At 41.8% G+C, this 17,883-nt stretch overlaps 1 protein-coding gene across 5 annotated transcripts in view; it reads right to left on the reverse strand.

The window, feature by feature from the left end:
• The window catches only part of LOC149320150 (glycerophosphodiester phosphodiesterase 2-like), a 196,262-nt gene that overhangs the window by 105,169 nt on the left and 73,210 nt on the right, over positions 1-17,883 (reverse strand). For all 5 annotated transcript variants that reach the window (XM_089513025.1, XM_089513022.1, XM_089513024.1 and 2 more), the window contains one exon: positions 17,435-17,609. In XM_089513025.1, coding sequence (XP_089369151.1) covers positions 17,435-17,551 — 117 coding nt within the window. In that variant the 5' untranslated portion in view covers positions 17,552-17,609. The remainder of the gene's footprint in view (positions 1-17,434; positions 17,610-17,883) is intronic.

A 17,883-nucleotide genomic window follows, 5' to 3' on the forward strand; every position in this document is an offset into this window, starting at 1 on the left:
TCAATTTAATCATAACTAGGAAAGCCTGTAATCTTGACCACTCCAACTTAAATTTTAAATCTATCCAAATCAAGCTTTCCTCAAAGAGAGAGAGAGAGAGATCTTTAAGATAGGATCATTAGTAATATAAAACATTATTTGTTTGCACAAATCTATCATGTTAGGCAAAGTTCTCGATCTCACATACCCGCACACACACACACACACACACACACACACACACACACTATTCAGAGATGCAGCCATGTTAATCTGGAATATCAGTATGCAAAGGGATCTTGTAGCACCTTTGAAACTTTGTAAAAGAGGTTGTAGCATAAGCGTTCATATGAAAATGTATGCTACAACTTCTACATGGTCTCAAAGGTGCTACAAGATCCAATGTGAAGTCGAAGGCTTTCACGGCCGGCATCCATTGTTGTTGTTTTTTTTTGGGGGGGGGGGGGTTAGGGCTATGTTGCCATGTTCTAGAAGATCTATTTACATACACAAACATGTTGTTGCTGTTGTTGTTTTGGCATGAATTTATGAATGAGAAACCTCATTAATAAACCACAGTAAAATCCCAAACCATCTAAATCCCCAAATGGCACCAGATTCTATCTGGTTTTAGAAGGTAAGCAGGGTCAGCCTTGGATAGTACTTGGATAGAGTATTAATATTAATTAATTAATCAATTAATATCAGGTGCCAGAGGCTCTGTTTCAGAGGAAAGAACTGGCAAAACTACCTTTGAGTATCTTTTGCCTATGAAAAAACTATTAAATTTGTGGGGTTGCCATAAATTGACAGGCAATTTGAAGGCACACCCAAGAATAACAAAATGGATCAAAATCATTGCAAAATACAGGCGACTTGAAGCCACATATACATGAGACATCGACCTGTTACAGACTGCCAAAATAAAGCTGCTTCGGGTCTCTTTGGAGGTATGCTGTTTAAATGATGCATGAGTCCTACGAGTCCGGAGGTCGCGCCAAAGCCACACTCCATTCCTAAGCACCGGAGTGCAGCTTTTGGTGCAGCTTCCGGATTCTTAGGATGCATGCATCATTTAAATAGCATACCTCCAAAGAGACCCGAAGCAGCTTTATTTTGGCAGTCTGTAACAGGCCATCGAGTTGCTAAGTGCCTTGCTCAGCTCTTACAAACTCATGGCACCCACAGCTTCCTTGACTGAGTCAATCCACCTGTGTTGTGATCTTTCTTTTTCCCTAATACACACACACAAGCACATACTCGATTTTGTATCCCCCTTTTGTGCTGCTTCTACTCACCAATCCTCCACAATATATAAATAATTCCTCCAGACATCACCTGTCACAGTAACAGGAATTTTGCCAACCAACAATACCCCCAATGTTTGTGGAGGACTTTTAACGTAAGTTTGCCCACAGCCAAGAAATAACTAACACTAAAAATACAGGAGTGTCGGAATACCAGATCCTGTCCCCTTGAGCAAGAACCAGAATTTTAAAAAAGATGAGCACAAAATAAACATCATTTGCACAACTTCAACACAGTAAAAGCTGTTCTGCCTAAGCAGGATGGAGGGATCTCCTTCTGTGGAAGTTTGTTTTTTTAAAAACAGAGGCTAGATGACCAACTGTCAGACTTAGGAGTTTATCAGATGAACTTTAAAACTGGTGCAAACGTCCAGAGCTACGGCCAGGATGATGGAAGAGGGGGTTATCACATGCTAAATCACCACCCGCCATCAGCCTGGGTCCAAACTGGGTCCCAGCCACGCTCTGCCAGCACTTTTTCAAAGTTAGAAGATTTCAAGCTTTGAAAAAATGATGGTGGAGCATGACTGGGACATGGGCTGATGGCGGGCACCAATTAAGTATGCAATAATCCCCGCCTCCATCCTGCAGCCCAGGATGCTTGAGGTGGTTTTAAAGTTCATCTGATAAGTTATTTACTCTCCAACATTTACACATGAAAATCTAGAGAGATGTGGCCAAACAACATCAAGATGCCAAACATTATTGATGAGGAAGAACACACAAGCTAGGAGAGGCTGCAGCAATTTGCTTTTGTCTAAGCCTACTGGGAAGGACAATATTCTGCCCCCTCCTCCTCTCTCCAAGTTAACCAAGTGGAAACTACTACTGCAGTTTGAACCCAGTTTACCACAACTGAAATAAGTTGAGGATGAAGGGGGGAAGTGGGAGGACAAGACAGAAAAAGTGGGAGGTTTTTGTTTGTTTTTAGAAACTGGAAAAAGTGGGACAACAGAGGATTAATTGGAACTGTCAGTACCAAAACAGGGCAATTGGAGGGTATGGGCATGCTTTGTAGCATGATGATGATGATGATGATGATGATGATGATTTATATCGTATATCTTTCTCTGGGAATCAAAGTGGCTTACAAAATTTGTAACAGGTACAACTAAAAAAGAGAGAGAGAGAGAGAGTACATCCTAAAAAAGGTAAAAATATAATTCAAGACAACTTTTGGGGTCACTTCCAAGTCTGAAATTCTATGATTTCATGAGTTTCCAGTCTAGAAACTGGCACGCACAGTTCTTCATGCCAGGAAACACACAACTTTTTTTCACTCTACTAATTAAATATATTTTGCACTCAATTCAGAGGGAGGCAATGGCAAACCACTTCCAAGTATTCCTTGCCTAAGAAAACCTTATGAAATTCATGGGGTTGCAGTTAGTTCCCATGCAATTTGAAGACACCCACATCAACCTTACCTCACCCATTTCATACAGACTGGAAACAAAAAGCCTTGGTTTCCCATGGACTGTATACTGACTTGCTCTGAACAGTTCCAGGGGTGGCATCTAATACCAGGTCCTTGATAAGCACACCTTTGTGACGATGCAAAGTGGCAGAGTATTTGCAAAAACATTTACCTTAAACAAGGTAGCACCCATCCTCCTCTGTTGAAGGTGTGGAGGGGACTTCACACCACACTGCTTTGTTTAATACAGTGATTTTCATAAAGGTGCATTTATTTTAGAAGTAAGTAACTGAGTGAAAAAATTTGAAGGACTTTGTACAACCTCTGATGGGGGAGACAGAATCCTCTTCAAACTAAGAGTGATTCACCCTTGTCAGGAACGCAGCTAACAGCTCAATTAAAGTAGCTTTTTTTAAAGAGCAAGACAGTTTTCAGTCACTTCTCTACTTGCACCCAGTGGAAATTGCACATTGTTGGGTGATCTCCCACACGCTGATTCACAGAAAGGCCTTTACATGTTGGAAGGCTATGACACAATAAGATGTAATTTGTGACTTTAAAAAGCTGCCACTGAAGCACAATGAATAACTGCTAAGGAGCAGGGAGTGGAAGTGTGATTTAAAATGTAATAACCTAAACAGAACAAAAAAATAAAATTAAAATCAGAGGCTCAAATCCTGCTGTATCAATGAAAGTAACTTTTCTGTTGACACATAATTAAACCATTGATTCAGTTGGGTCTACTCAAGTTGGAATTAGCCATTGCGATTCAGGTGAACATGTGCAACATCATCCTAGAACAGCAGAGATTATCACAGGGGGACCGGATAGGAACGGGATCGCTCCCCCATCCTTATCCCATTCATGACCCAAGTGAAAGTGATTGCACAAATCACTTTCACAGGAAAGCAGGCTGACAAGTGTGTTTCAGACGTCATGGTAATAACGGGTTTTTTCGCTATTCCAAAAGACTGGAAATGACAGTAGAAAGCACTTTCAGCTGATGGCTGAAAGCGCTTTTCAGCATGCTTTCATGTGAAAGTGATTCAACACTATCACTTTCACATGCATTTCCCTGCTGGGTCATGTGTGGAAGTCCTTCCCGCGATCAGGCAGGAAGGATGGGACAAGGATGCCCCATCCCTCATGTGATAAACTCCAAAGTGTTGGTTATTACCTTTAAAGCCCCACATGGTTTGTGTCCAGGTTACCTACAGTATCGCCTCCTCCCATATAATCCACCTGGTACTCTGGCAGACATTTCAGCCAGGACTATGTTGGTGACTGTCACCCAGAGGACTTTTTCTTCAGCCATTCCTAAACTGTTCAATGACCTCCCAGAAGAGATTTGACAGCTGCATACGCTGTCCGGCTTTAAAACAGCATTGAAGACCAGTCTCTTCTGGCAAGCTTATCCAGATGATTTTAAATTGTGAATTTTAAATGTGGATTGTTTTAATATGAGTACATCTTATTTATCCCTTGTGGTCTCTTCCAACTCTATGGTTCTATGGTGTGTGTTTTAACTGATGTCTTTTAACTGATGTTGTTAGTCTGTTAATTGTTGTTGCTTCCCACCTCAATCCATGGGGAGAGGCAGGTATGAAAATAAATATGATTATTATTAGAGTTCCAGCAAGGGTGCCACTAGTGCAGTGCAGAGTGGTGCGGAACACACCAGGTGCCCCCCAAATGTAGTCACATCATGACCACCAAACTAGTGGTGTCATTGCACCATGGAAGCTTGAGCCCAGGCAGAGAGGAAAGAGGAACAGTGGCACAAGCTTCCATAGTGCCAACACCAGCACTTCCTCAGAGTGGAAGCTGCCAGCTCCCACAGCTCCCTTCATGCCTATCAGCGGGGGCACTATGCTCCAAGAGGGCCAGCTGGGGTGAAGGCAGGAGTCACCACTCCTGTGGCCACTTCTCATCACTAACTGTCTGTGTCCCCATCAGCCCTGTCTATGGCTTGCTGCCCCTTTTCTCCCTCTCTGCCCCATCAGGCACAGGTGCACCCAGTAGGCATAGTAGGAGCACCTGCAGTGCTGCCAAATCCCAGAATCGCTGCGTTGGAAAAGATTCCAAAGGCCATCTTTGAGTGCCTGAATTTCTCACTAAAGTAACCCTGAGAGGTGGGAATCCAAACTCTTTTAAAATCTCCAACAAAGGATAGCCCATCATCTTCTGAGATTGGCTATTCCACTGCCAAGCTGCTCTTGCCGCCAAGATATACTTCCTAACGTGGTCAGAATCTCCTTTCTTGCCATTTAAATCCATCAGTATGAGTTGTATCCCCTGGAGCAGCAGAAAATGAGCCCCCTCCATCTTCTATGTGATGACAACCCCTCAGATATGTAAAGATGGCTTTTCAGGTCTGATTTATTCTTTGGAATCAATACATTTTCTGCGCATCCCTCCAAGCTCCACTCCTACCCATAGGGGAAACAAAGAATATTTTATTGATTGAAAGGGAATACATCAAAGCCCACAGCATGTTTCAGTCTATGTTGTTGTTAACTGCAAGACAGCTTCGATTTATGATAATCCTATGAATGAGAGATCTCCAAGTCATCCTGTTATTAAAAGCCCTGCCCAGGTCTTGCAATCAGATTGTAATTTCCTTAACTGAGTATATACATTTAGAATGCAGTCCTCCTTTTATCCTACTGTCTCTCACTTTGCCAAGCTTGTCTTTTCTAATGCTTCCTTTGGTCTCATGGTATGTCCAAAGTATGGCAGCTTCAACTTAGGACTTTATCACACCAGGCTCATAAGGCACCTCAGTTGTGCTTGATTAGGGATTTCAAACATAGAGGACACTGATTATCGTACAGCTCTTCCCAACTGCCATAGTACAGCTTCTGTCCCAGCCTCTGTCTCCTGCACACTGGCCTCCAGGGCCCCCCCTGCCTCCCCACCCTCACCCCTTCCCAGCATGCCTTTTAGTCTGGATTTATTTTTATTTTTATTTTTGTCATACAATCATGGCAATGCATTAAGAAAAAAGAAGACAAGAAATTGAGACGAAAAAGAAAAAGTTTGTTTGGCAATAGCGAGGAAGAGGAGGGAGGTGGGTAGAGGAACAGAGTCATGCCCATTTGCACCATGTGACTGCTGGTATATTGGAACTGCTTCGGGAGGCACTTCTCACACTCATTCAATAGCGGAGGCATTGATGGGTTTTGCTCACCTATGAGAAAGAACACTCCAGCAGCAAACGGATTAAGATCAGCAACTGGGCAGACACAGCATCATCTGATAACGTAAACCACAGATGCTGCTTTGTTGTTATGTGCCTTCAAGTCTTATCATGGGGTTTTCTTGGCCAGATTTGTTCAGACAAGGTTTGTTGTTCTACTATCCTGTTCTAATTCCACTTTTTTGTGTGAGCCTTAGTCTTCAGTTTGGGCTTCTAGGGATTGTTCAGGCTTGATGTGTTCAAGGTATCATTTGTTTATTTGTTTATTTGTTGTTTTGTTTTTGTTTTGGCAGTTTATGGTATCCATTGAACTCTCCTCCTGATCCCACATTTTAAATGAGTTGATCCTATTCCTTAGGGTTGTTGTAGGTCAAAGGTACAGTGAGCCCTTCTGTTACGCAGGGGATTTATTCCATCCCCCACCCCCCGCATAAGGGAAAAAACGCATATGCTCAAGCCCCATTGAAAACAATGGGGCATATGCATGTGACACAGTGTGGCACATACACCATTGTTTTTCCCGCAGTGCAGCTTCAGCATAAGCTGAAAGACATGGCACACCCACAAAAGGCATGGGCACACTGTATAGTTATTTGAGTCTTGGACTAAGATGCTGGCAGACTAAGTCACATCTCCTTTGCAGACAAACCAACATCTGCCCCCATCCACTTTGCCTTGGCCATGTCCTCTGCTGGCTTGTAGCCCACAAGGTCCTATCAAAATTATAACTGGGCTCCTTCGCCAAACAAAGAAAGTCTCCCATCCTTGTTTTACCATGTTCTTATTAGAGCTTGGGGAAATTATGTGTTTTGAATGCTATATCCAGAATTGTCAAGGTGGTAGAAACAGCAGTCATGCTGGCTGGAAGATTCTTAAAGTTGTAGTCCAGAAAAAAGTACCATTCCCGTGTTCTGCTTCTAAGATACTGCCTTCAGACCCACATATCCTTGATTATTCCTTTTCAAGAACCATTAGAAATATGTTTAAATAACAAAATATTTGTTCATTTTGTATTCAATGGTCCTGTCTTTTGGAGAATCTTCTCAACTCTAGTAATTTCTGCTGAAGGATATGTATGTTTCTGATATGAAAAATAATGTATTCCTATGTGGTTTTATGGGATATAGTTAATTTATTGTTGCCTTGTCTTTTTAATTGTTCTTGTGTGCCTGCAAGTCATTTCTCACTTATGGCGGCCCTAAGGCAAACCTATCACAGGGTTTTCTTGGCAAGTTTCTTCAGAAGGGGTTTACCACTGCCATCCTCTGTGGCTGAGAGACTGTGACTTGCCCAAGGTCACCCAATGGGTTACTATGGCTGAGCTGGGATTCAAACCCTGTTCTCCAAAGTCATAGTCCAACACTCAAACCTTGCTGGCTCTCAATCTTTTTAATGCCAATAAAATATTTGTGTTTGTATTTGATTTTAAGCCCCTGAAGAAAGCATTTTCTGATATAGGCCAAAATGCTATTTTACAAAGAAATAAACAGTCGACCATCTCAGAACACATGGAGTTAGTCTCCTTACTGTTTTCTGCTTTTAATGTGCTTTTCAGTACTATCTTCACTTCAAATACACACAGCAGCTGGAGATAAACATCCCACACATCATACCAAACACTAAAATGCTGTTTAGCCCTGCCATAAATGTATGAACATATCACACCAATGGTTTACTTTTCTATTGCTCAAAAACCTAAAACCTCCATTTGACCAGCAGCAGTAGCAACGGGGGCTGGGGGCAAGAAATGTAGAAGATAATATTTAAGTATCCAGGTTAACTCCTGTTCCAAACAGCTATCTATCTCTCCAGTTAAGAGAAATACAACCTCTTAAAGGAAACTAACCAACTAGCTGAAAAGCTCAGTAGAAAGTGGACCTCACGTTTCAGAGCTGCATGAGACACAATGAGCCAACTCAAAGGCTGTGTGAGACAAGAGCACCCACTGTTACAGGTTGAAAGGCGATATGAGTAAGCAAGCCCAAAGAGATCAGATTGAGCTCCCCGATAAATGAAAACCATCCAGGCCAAGGCTGTGAGAATGTGGAACAGCAGAGAGGCTGCAGAACCAGATTGTCAGACTGGAATGTGTAATAAAACGGTTCTATGTGGGACTGCCACAACAAAGATTTAATACAGATAGAGTTGGTGTTCAATAGCAAGCAAGTTTATCCTTAGTCATAGATCACAAGTTGCATTTTTTTCAGACTATGATCTAAGAAACCTGCGGTAATTTGGGGATTCTGAGAGTTGTAGTGCAAAAGCTCGGTCCCACTAGATGAGAGGAAGAGATAGTTATTTGACAAAATCATATGTGTCCAAGTGTCTAGTGTCTGTTCGTCCACATGCCTTCCTCATTCAAAGACAGTCAATGTGGTGCAGCTGCAAAAGACTGAGCTTGGACCAAGAAAGGGGAACGAACATTCAGTCTTCCAGATGTTGATGGACTGGAATCCTCCTAATCCTAAAGCTGGCAGGAAACACACATCTTCACCAGCAGCCTTTAGTTAAGACTATGCAATCCTGGGTTCGAATCCCTGCTAACCTAGCTGCACAGAGTTTCCATCACACACCCCTTCTCACTGTGGGCCAGAACAGCTGAGGAAGCAGACAAGGAGAGCTGTGGCAGGTGCTGTTTCTGCTTGCCATCACTGAAAATATAAATGTGGCCAAAAGGACACTCCTACAGTAGTTGTGTACTTTGGCCAGGCCTGGAAGGTGGAAAGAGATCAATAGCTGTTTCTTTGCTCTTTGCCAGCAAGGTGCCCTCAGCCACATGTTCTCTAAGTGTGTTACAGCCCCCAGCACTCCTAGCAGCAGCATTATCATTGTCTTCATCATCATCATCATCATCATCATCATGTCTTTGTCGTCATTATCGCACTTTTATCCTAAGGTGTAGCCACACTGCAGAATTAAAGCAATTTGACACCCTTTTAACTTCCAAGGCTAAATCCTATGGAATCCTGGGATTTGTAATTTGGTGAGGTATTCAGCATGGTCTGTCAGAGAGCTCTGGTGCTCATCAAACTACAAATCCCAGGATTCTATGGAATACATGTAAAATGTGCCAAACTGCTTTACTTCTACTTGTGGCTGCACTCCAAGTCTGGGAGTCAAGGCGAATTACAATACAGCTTTAAAATTCTTATCATACAAAAAAAAAAAAAGAAATATATAATTAAGCTGCTGATAGAATTGTGCAGGAGCCAGGGTAATGTCACGGTTTGAGCACTGGAGACCAGGGTTCAAATCCCAGCTCGGACATGTAAACCCAATGGATGACTTTAGGCAAGTCACACTCTCTTAGCCTCAAGAGCATGGCAATGGCAAACTCCCCCTAAAGAAATATGCCAAGAAAACCCCATGATAGGTTTGCCTTAGGGTCACCATAAGCCAGAAATGACTTGAAGGCACATGACAACATATCAATGTGTCTTCAAGTTGCCTGTTGACTTATAGACAACCCATGAATTTTTCACAGGGTTTTCTTAGGCAAGGAATACTCAGAGATGTTTTTCTTATTCCTTCCTCACAGAATTAGAAGTTGTGGTTTGAGTGTTGGACCATGACTCTGGAGACCAGGGTTCAATTGCCAACTTGGTCATGAAACCCATTGGGTGACCTTGGCCAAGTTACATGTTCTCAGCCTCAAGGGAAGGCAATGGCACATTTCCTCTGAACAAATCTTGCCAAGAAAACCCCATGATTGATTCACCTTGGGGTCAACATAAGTTGGAAATGACTTGATGGTACACAAGAACGACAACAAGCAAAAGCGAGGCCATTACAAAGAAAACACCAAATAAACACTTCAGCACATTCTGAAAGGCCCCTTTTCCTCCGAAGCAACCAGCTCTCAAAAGCCGGCCCAAATGGAAACCTTTCCACCTGTCTGTGGAACAAGGGCAGGAAAGGTACCAGTTTAATCTCTCCAGTAAAGGAGTGCCAAAACATAGAAGCAGTCACTGAGGAGGTCCTCTCTTGTGTTCCCATCAAATGTACCTGTGAAGGTGCTGGACAGATATTGGGATGCTTTCTAGGAATGCTGGCTTCCCTCCTAGGGAAAAGGTCTGACAACTACACCCTATGAGAAGCAGCTAAGGGAGCCAGATATGTTTAGTCTGGAAAAGAGAAAGTTAAGAGGTGGTATGATAGACCTGTTAAAATATCTAAAGGGAGAGGGTTATTGAAAATGGAGCAAAGCTTGTTTTCTGCTGCTCCAGAGACTAGAACACAGAGCAATGGACTCAAGCTACAGGAAATGAGATTCCACCTAAAAATAAATTACACCAGCTGGATTTGTTAGTTTAGCTTCTTCCATTTAAAGAGGAGCATGGCATGTCCTGACTCTTTGTTCCTGCTGTTAGAAATTATGGCAGTCTACAGGAAAAGAGATTCTACCTAAACATTAGGAAGAACTTCTTGACAGCAAGGGCTGTTTTACAATGGAACATGCTACCTAACAAAACTAAATGTCTCACAAAAATGAAATATTTCACAAAACTACAGTTTCCAGAATTCCATAGCATTGAGCCATGGCAATTAAAGTGGTGTCAAACTGGATTATTTCTGCAATGCATATGCATCTAAGATTTCTTTGATAGTGGAAGATGCTGAAGATGAAAAAATAAAAGACACTGCCTCAGAGTGTGGTGGAGTATCCACCTCTGGAGGTTTTTAAACAGAGGCTGGATGGCCATCTGTCAGGGATGCTTTGATTGTGAGTTCCTGCATGGCAGAATGGAGTTGGACTGGATGGCTCTTGAGCTCTCTCTCATCTCTAGGATTCTATGATTCTAGAAAGTGAATGTAGAAGAAGCAAAACCTCTGTCCTTCACCAGCCTATGAGAGACGTTTAGAGCAACTACTCCAGCTGAACGCCTGATAATCCAGTCCTGCCCACACTGATCTTGGACAAATGCTTTGACTAGACTAAACTAGAGATAAAGCAACATGCTGCCAGTCAGCCTTTCTAAATGGCAGAGCAGAAGAGGGAACAGTGGGTTAAAGCAAAGCAGCATTAAGTAGGCAGAACTAAAAATTATGCAGCAGGGAAAACAAGATGCCAAGCCATTAGCATAGTTGTACAGCAACAGCTGAAATCTGGTCCCTTTGCCAGCCGGAGCCAGCATTGCAGACAGCAAGGAAAAGGGAGCCATGCAAAATTAACACATTGCATCTGCTTTACACTTGGAAGCACACAGAAGGCATCAAACAGCTTCCAAGGAAAGTGTTGGGATTTTGTGACACTTTGCTGGGCTTGAAGCCTAGAAAGAAAGATTTGACTGTAATGTCCTCACACAGACCTTACAGCACTGGCAGCTGATGGATTTTATGTCAGCGGTGGAGACAAAATCCACTCTGGAGTTTCTTCAGAGCTTCAAAAGCGCTATCCAAGGTGCTGAACCTGTCTTGGCAAGAGAGGCTGAGTCTCCCTTATCCAAAATGCTTGGGTCCTGGAGTGTTTTGAATATTGGAGTTTTTCACACTCTGGAATATTTCCATATACATAATATGGTTATCTTGGAGATGGGACCCAAGTCTAAACATGAAATTAATTTATATTTTGTATACACCTTCTACAATAGCCTGATGGTAATTTTATACACAACATTTTAAATAATTTATGCATGAAACAAAGTTTGTGTATATTGAACCATCTGGAAGCAAAGGGGTCACTATCTCAGCCATGTTGTTGTTGTGTGCCTTCAATTTGTTTCCAACTTATGGTGACTCTAAGGCGAACCTAGGGTTTTCTTCTCAGGTTTCTTCAGAGGCTATTGTCGTCCTCTGAGGCTGAGGATGTGCGGTTTGCCCAGGGTCAGCCCAGTGGGTTTCCATGGCTGAGCCAGGATTTGAACCCTGGTCTCCAGAGTCATAGTCCAAGGCTCAAACCATCATCCAGGTGGACAATCTTGGATTTTGGAATATTTTGTGCTTCAGCACTCCAGATAAGGGAGACAACCTGTAGAGCTCCACAATGTGGACAATCCTTTAAAATTCAGACCTACCACACCACCACCACCACAATCACTACCACTGTCTTGTGGAAGACCCATGGTGGCACTTCCTTCTCCCCTTGCAACATCTAATCATACAGGGCACTCTCGCTCCCCAAAAATTTTCAGCATCTGCTCTATCTCACTGACCAGTGCTCAGGAGCACAAGGAAATGCAGTGAATTACTAGACTTGTAGGAGAATTTGTTCATAGAAGAGTTCTAGAAGAGTTTATTCCAGACATTTCACCAGCAGCTGTGGCTGGCATCTTCAGAGAATGCTGGCATGGAAGAGAGTGGGGCATATATACTGTTGGTTGAGGGGAAGTGACTTGCATGTTAATCTGTGTATTGTTCTGTTGTTAAATGGCAAGGCCTCAGGGGCTCTATTTAATTAATGATCCCCAAGCCTTTAAACCCCAAACTGTTGCTCCTGACATCCTCCTTGCAGTCCTCCTCTCAGCAGGCAGAAGAGTTTTCATTCCAACAGGCTCCTAAGAAGTGAAGGTTTTTAAAGTAAGGACTCTCAGGAGGGGGATGTACTGTTTTTATGGTTTTAACTATATTGGGTTTTTAAAATCACTTTTTATCAGTTTCTTATGCTGTGTTTTAAATTGTGTCTTTCTGTTAACGTGTATCCTATTTTGAACTTGTTGTTGTTGTTGGTTTGATGTTCCTTGTGGAACTGAAACAAACAAAAGTTTTTGTTTACGTTTTTTTAAATGTTGTTGGTAGTTTACTTTTGTGGTTTTTGTTTTGTTTTGTTTTGTTTTGTTTTAACTATTGTATTTCAATGTCAGCCATCCTGAGTCCCAGTTCTGGGAAAAGGAAGATAAATACTAATAATGATTTTGTTTATTCAAATATTTACATCCTGTCTTCTATCGGAAGCTCTCAAGGCAGATAATGATACAGTCCTTATTGCACAGCAATTATATACAGGAATCTAAGCAATAAAATATGATTTACCATCTTCAAAAATCTAGTGGGAAGAAAAGCCTACAATGTTGTCCAAAATGATGAAATAAAAAAAATTAAATGATTTTAAGATTGAAATTGATAAATTTTAGAACATATGACACAGAGAGGAGGGGGCAGGCTTGTTCTCTGCTTCCATAGAGGGTAGGACCAGGAATGGTTTTACATTACAGGAAGCTACATTTTGATTGAAGATTAGAAAGAATACTTCAATGGTGGCATTAATTTACCCTGAGTGGTAAAGATGGCGTGGTCTCTTTCTCTGGACATCTTCAAAAAGAGTCTGGACACCTACCTGTTAGGGATGCTCTAACTCAATGGGCCTCAACCTTTGGCCTTCCAGGGGATTTGGGCCTCAGCTCCCATAATTCCTGAGTGTTGGCCAAGTTGGCTGGGGATTCTGGGAGCTGAAATCCTAAACAAATGGAGGAGCAAAGGTTGGGAACCACTAGCTGGAGTTCCTGCAGGCTTAAACTCAATGGCCTATGGGTCCCTTCCAACTCTATAATTCTATCATTAGGCTCCTGGTGGCCTGACTTGTTCAAGCAATGGATCTCTACACTTTTAAAACCCTATAATTAATGGGTCTGGGGATTCCTTCCGAGAACAGCTTGCAGTCACTGAATCAGCAGATTGCAGGATGTTACGGTTTCCAGGAGTTCATGCAGGAAGATCAACCACAGGAGAGTGTTCTTTGGTACTTGGTCACTGGGCAATGAGTTGATTTAAGGATATCGTTTTGGACATGAGGTAATGTCTAGAAGGAAAGAATTATGACAGCCTTGATTTCCAGCTCTTTGCACAAGTGCTAGTAAGTGCTGCAGGTTAACCACCCTGAGCAAAGCTATTATAATGAGGAAGTAAATCTTATGTAATAGGAAGTGGCAAAATAGGGCTTGTAAATTATCGGCAGGATTGTAGCTCAGCCGGCAATAAGCTGAGCAGGAATCAGGGAGTCTCTTCTGAATAGTCTGTCTCTGCTGGAGTGGCCTTGCTCAGCTGTAATCTGTTCTGTGATTATTTGGATAACACTAATAACAACTTTCAACTTAAGCATAGTGTAGCACAACCACCATGTAACTACAGCTGTGTAAGCATGATGTAGGAATCTCAGCCAGGATATTCTCTTTGTGTGGCTCTTTAGAGAAGCTGGAAAAAGTTCCTTTACCCATGTACCTAGGGTTTGGAAACCATGCCCTTAATGAGGAGTGGCTTAGGGAGCTGGGTAGATTTAGCCTGGGGAAGAGAAGGTTAAGACCTGGCATGATAGCCATGTTTAAATAAGGAGCAAGTTTGTTTTCTACTGCTCCTGAGACCAGGACATACAGCAATGGATTCAAACTATACTGGACCTTCTGTATCCACTGGGTTTGGTTCCAGGACTCCCCATAGATACCAAAATCCATGGATGCTCAAGTCCCATTAAATACAACGTCATAGTAAAATGGTGTCCCTTATATAAAATGGTGACATCAAAGTTTGCTTTTGGGAATTTATATATTGTATATAATCAACTATAAATTGACCTCATGTATAAGTCAAGGGCAGGTTTTTGGGCCAAACTTAAGGTTTTTGATATGACCTGTGAATAAGTTGAGGGTAAAACTTAGCGGCATGTAACAAATAATGTAAAGGATGAAGCAAAGGAAAATGATGCTAAAGCTCTTTAAAAATGTTGACAGGCATAACTCCTTGTGCTCACCCTAAAGGCCGGATGGATGAGATAGTAGAAGGGGTCGGTGCTTCTTTTTGGTGCTCCAAGAAGAGATTAAGCGCTCACCTTTCACTAGAGCATGGGTCCTTTTTTAGTAAGAGATAAAATACAGTACTTACATTGGATAAGTCAACCCAGGTTTTTGGGGTCAATTTTTTGACTAAAATTTCCAGACTTATAGATGAGTATATACAGTATTTTAAAAAATATTTTCTAGCCGTGGATCCTTGAGTCTGTGGATAAAAAATCTGTGGATCTGGAGGGCTGAGCGTACAAGAAAAGAGATGCCACCTGAAAACTTTCTGACAGTAAGAGCTGTTCCACACTGGATGATGATCTCCTGGAGTGTGGCAGAGTCTCCTTCTTTGGAGGTTTTTAAGGAAAGCCATCTGTCAGGGATGCTTTCATTGTGTCTTCCTACCTGGGAGAAGGAGGTTGGACTGGATATCCCTTGAAGTCTCTTCCAGCTCTATGATTCTATGATTCTGTATTACTACCTCCTTCTTAGGAATATACTATTTTAAAAGCAAAATTTCCAGACTCCCAAACACTGGCTCTTCACAGTGACATTTCTATCCCTATAGTTCTCTTTCATGACATCAGGTTTGCAAATGAGGACTCAGCTCAAGAAAGAGGCTGTAAAAACACTTTCTGTAGCTAAGCATCTGATACACAGGCTGCTATTATACAAATCTCTGGCTCCTTCTTTCTCTCTCAGAAGCTATCCATCAACAGCCTTGCAGCTCACCAAAAATGCTAGATGCACCATTTCGTTGCTGATACTTTGAAATTTTAATTGGATTTCTAGTGATAAGGAAGGCATGATCCCTTGTAAATGGGGATCAAGAGAAACAGGAGATGGGAACCTTCATACTAACAGTCAAAAGCAGAGAGACAGGCTGTAGCTACCATTGCTCTTAAAAGCAAAGAAATCTTATACAGAAGAAATGTCTTCTCCACACCCTCGCCTCCTACTCTACTCACAAATTACAAGAGATATTAGAAGTTCCTTATAATTCTAGAGACACTCACCCCCCTTTTCCCCTGTGTTTTGAACTGAATTAAATATTTCATTTTAAAGCGGATCTGTCACACACAAAGACACCTGACACAGAAGTCTTGGCAAACTATTAGGAGTCCTAGCTAACCAGCAATTCCCTGAACATGGGCAGTATACCTTGAAACAACCAGATGCTGAAAACAAAGAGCCATCCCTTTCACACTCATCTTGTTAATTTTTACAAGTTAGAAAATAGGTGGATTCTGGTCTAATTTAGGTAAATCATTTTCTATAAAGCTTTGAAGTTCAAATACCACCTTTTCACAATAGAAACTAATAGAACACAGTGAAGATGGAATATACATCAGTGAAAGAGATGCAGTGAAGTAATTCTTCTACAGAGCAACTGTGATTTTCCAAATTTTCTCCTGCAAAACCTTTCAAAAGCCTCACAAGAAATGAATAAAGTGATAGCAGTTCTCTACTTTTTGTCTTAGCTGCTGGTGCTAAAAGATATTACTGTGTGTATAGATGGAGGTCTCATGTAGGCATCATGACTATCATGTAGTTTGTATGACTGATAGGCCTAACCTCCATTAATCTGTCTTTTTAAAAGCAAACCAACAAACCCATACAATTTCCTCCCTAGCCGTAATACCAAACCTTTAGTTAAAGCAACTTAAAATGGCAACAGATCCTTTTAGTGTGTCATAACCACACAAAAACTGTTTACAGTTCTGCAAGCATGGATATTAACAAGAAAAGAGAAAGTAGTACAGGTTGTGTCTCCCTTATACACAATTCTGAAACCCGAAATACTCCAAAAACCAAAACTACTTTCATGGGCCGCTGAGATAGTGACACCTTTGCTTTCTGATGGTTCAAACTACACAAACTTTGTTTCATACACAAAATTATCTAAAATATTATGTTTAAAATTTAGGCTATGTGTATAAGATGTACATGAAATGTAAATGTATGTCATGTTTAGACCTGGGTCTCATCTTCAAGATATTGCATTTTACTGTTATTGTGTCCTTCGAGTCATTTCCGACTTACAGTGCCCTAAGGTGAACTTATTCTGGGCTTTCCTTGGCAAGATTTGTTCAGAGGAGGCTTGCCACTGCCTTCCCCTGAGGCTGAGAGAGTGTGACTTGGCCAAGTCACCCAATGAGTTTCATGGCCAAGTGAGGAACTGAACCCTGGTCTCCAGAGTCTTAGTCCAACACTCAAATTTTACACCTCTCTGGCTCTCAATATATATGCAAATATTCAAAAATCTGAAAAATTCTGAAATCCAAAACACTTCTGGTCCCAAGCATTTCGGATAAGGGAGACTCAACCTTTACAATTTCCTCCCAAGCCATAATACCAAACCTTCCGTTAAAGCAGCTTAAAATGGCAACAGATCTTTTTAGTGTATAATAACCACATGAAAACTGTTTACAATTCTTCAAGCATGTATGTCAAAAGGAAAAGAGAAGGCAGCATTCACAAACAGCTCTGTGAGTCATGCAGTTCCTCTGCCCCAGTTCATAAGGAAGAAATGGCTTAGCTTTTTAAGAGGCCAGCCCAAAGGTCTACGTTTTTCACCGCCAACTCAAGGTTTTGGCTTCTCAGTTTCACAACAATCCCCCCTTTGGTCCCTGGATCAGTTCTGGATGGGAGACCACCAACAAATACCAGGTGTTATAGGTCAATTCCAAAGTGGAGGTGGCCAGCCATGCAACCTGAATGACATGTATAGATGGAGGTCTCATGTAGCCATCATGACTGCCACGTAGTTTGTATGGTTGATAGATCTATCCTCCATTAATCTGTCTTTTTCAAAAGCACTCACCTTGGTGGTGTCATCATGTGACCGCTGGTATCGTTTCCAGCGGCAGCCATAAATCCCAGTCAGACATGATAAACATAACTGTGGCTCGTAGTACTGTAGAGGTTGGTGTTTAACCATGCTCTTCCCAGCTTTTCAGTGAAAGACTATCAGAAACCCATCAGGACTCAGGAGCACCCTAGAAATAAAAATAAATAATACTGAGGCAGTAAAGAGACAAATTAAAGATATGTCAATGGCCTGAATCCCACTGTTAGGTCCCCACTGAATCCATTGTCAAATCATCATCATCACCTCTTCCTCTTCCTCCTCCTCCTCCACCACCACCATCATGTCCTCCATTTATACCTTGACTTTACCCCAACAGTAGGTTTCAAGTCAGTGGAATGATAAGCCAAAACCTAAGTACAAATCCTATGAATTCAACTAGTCTAGTTGGGAGCCGCTGAGTA

This window comes from Sceloporus occidentalis, unplaced genomic scaffold (genome assembly GCF_023333645.1).
Source record: "Sceloporus occidentalis isolate IW3139 unplaced genomic scaffold, rSceOcc1.0.p SCAF_2, whole genome shotgun sequence".
Lineage (NCBI taxonomy): Eukaryota > Metazoa > Chordata > Lepidosauria > Squamata > Phrynosomatidae > Sceloporus > Sceloporus occidentalis.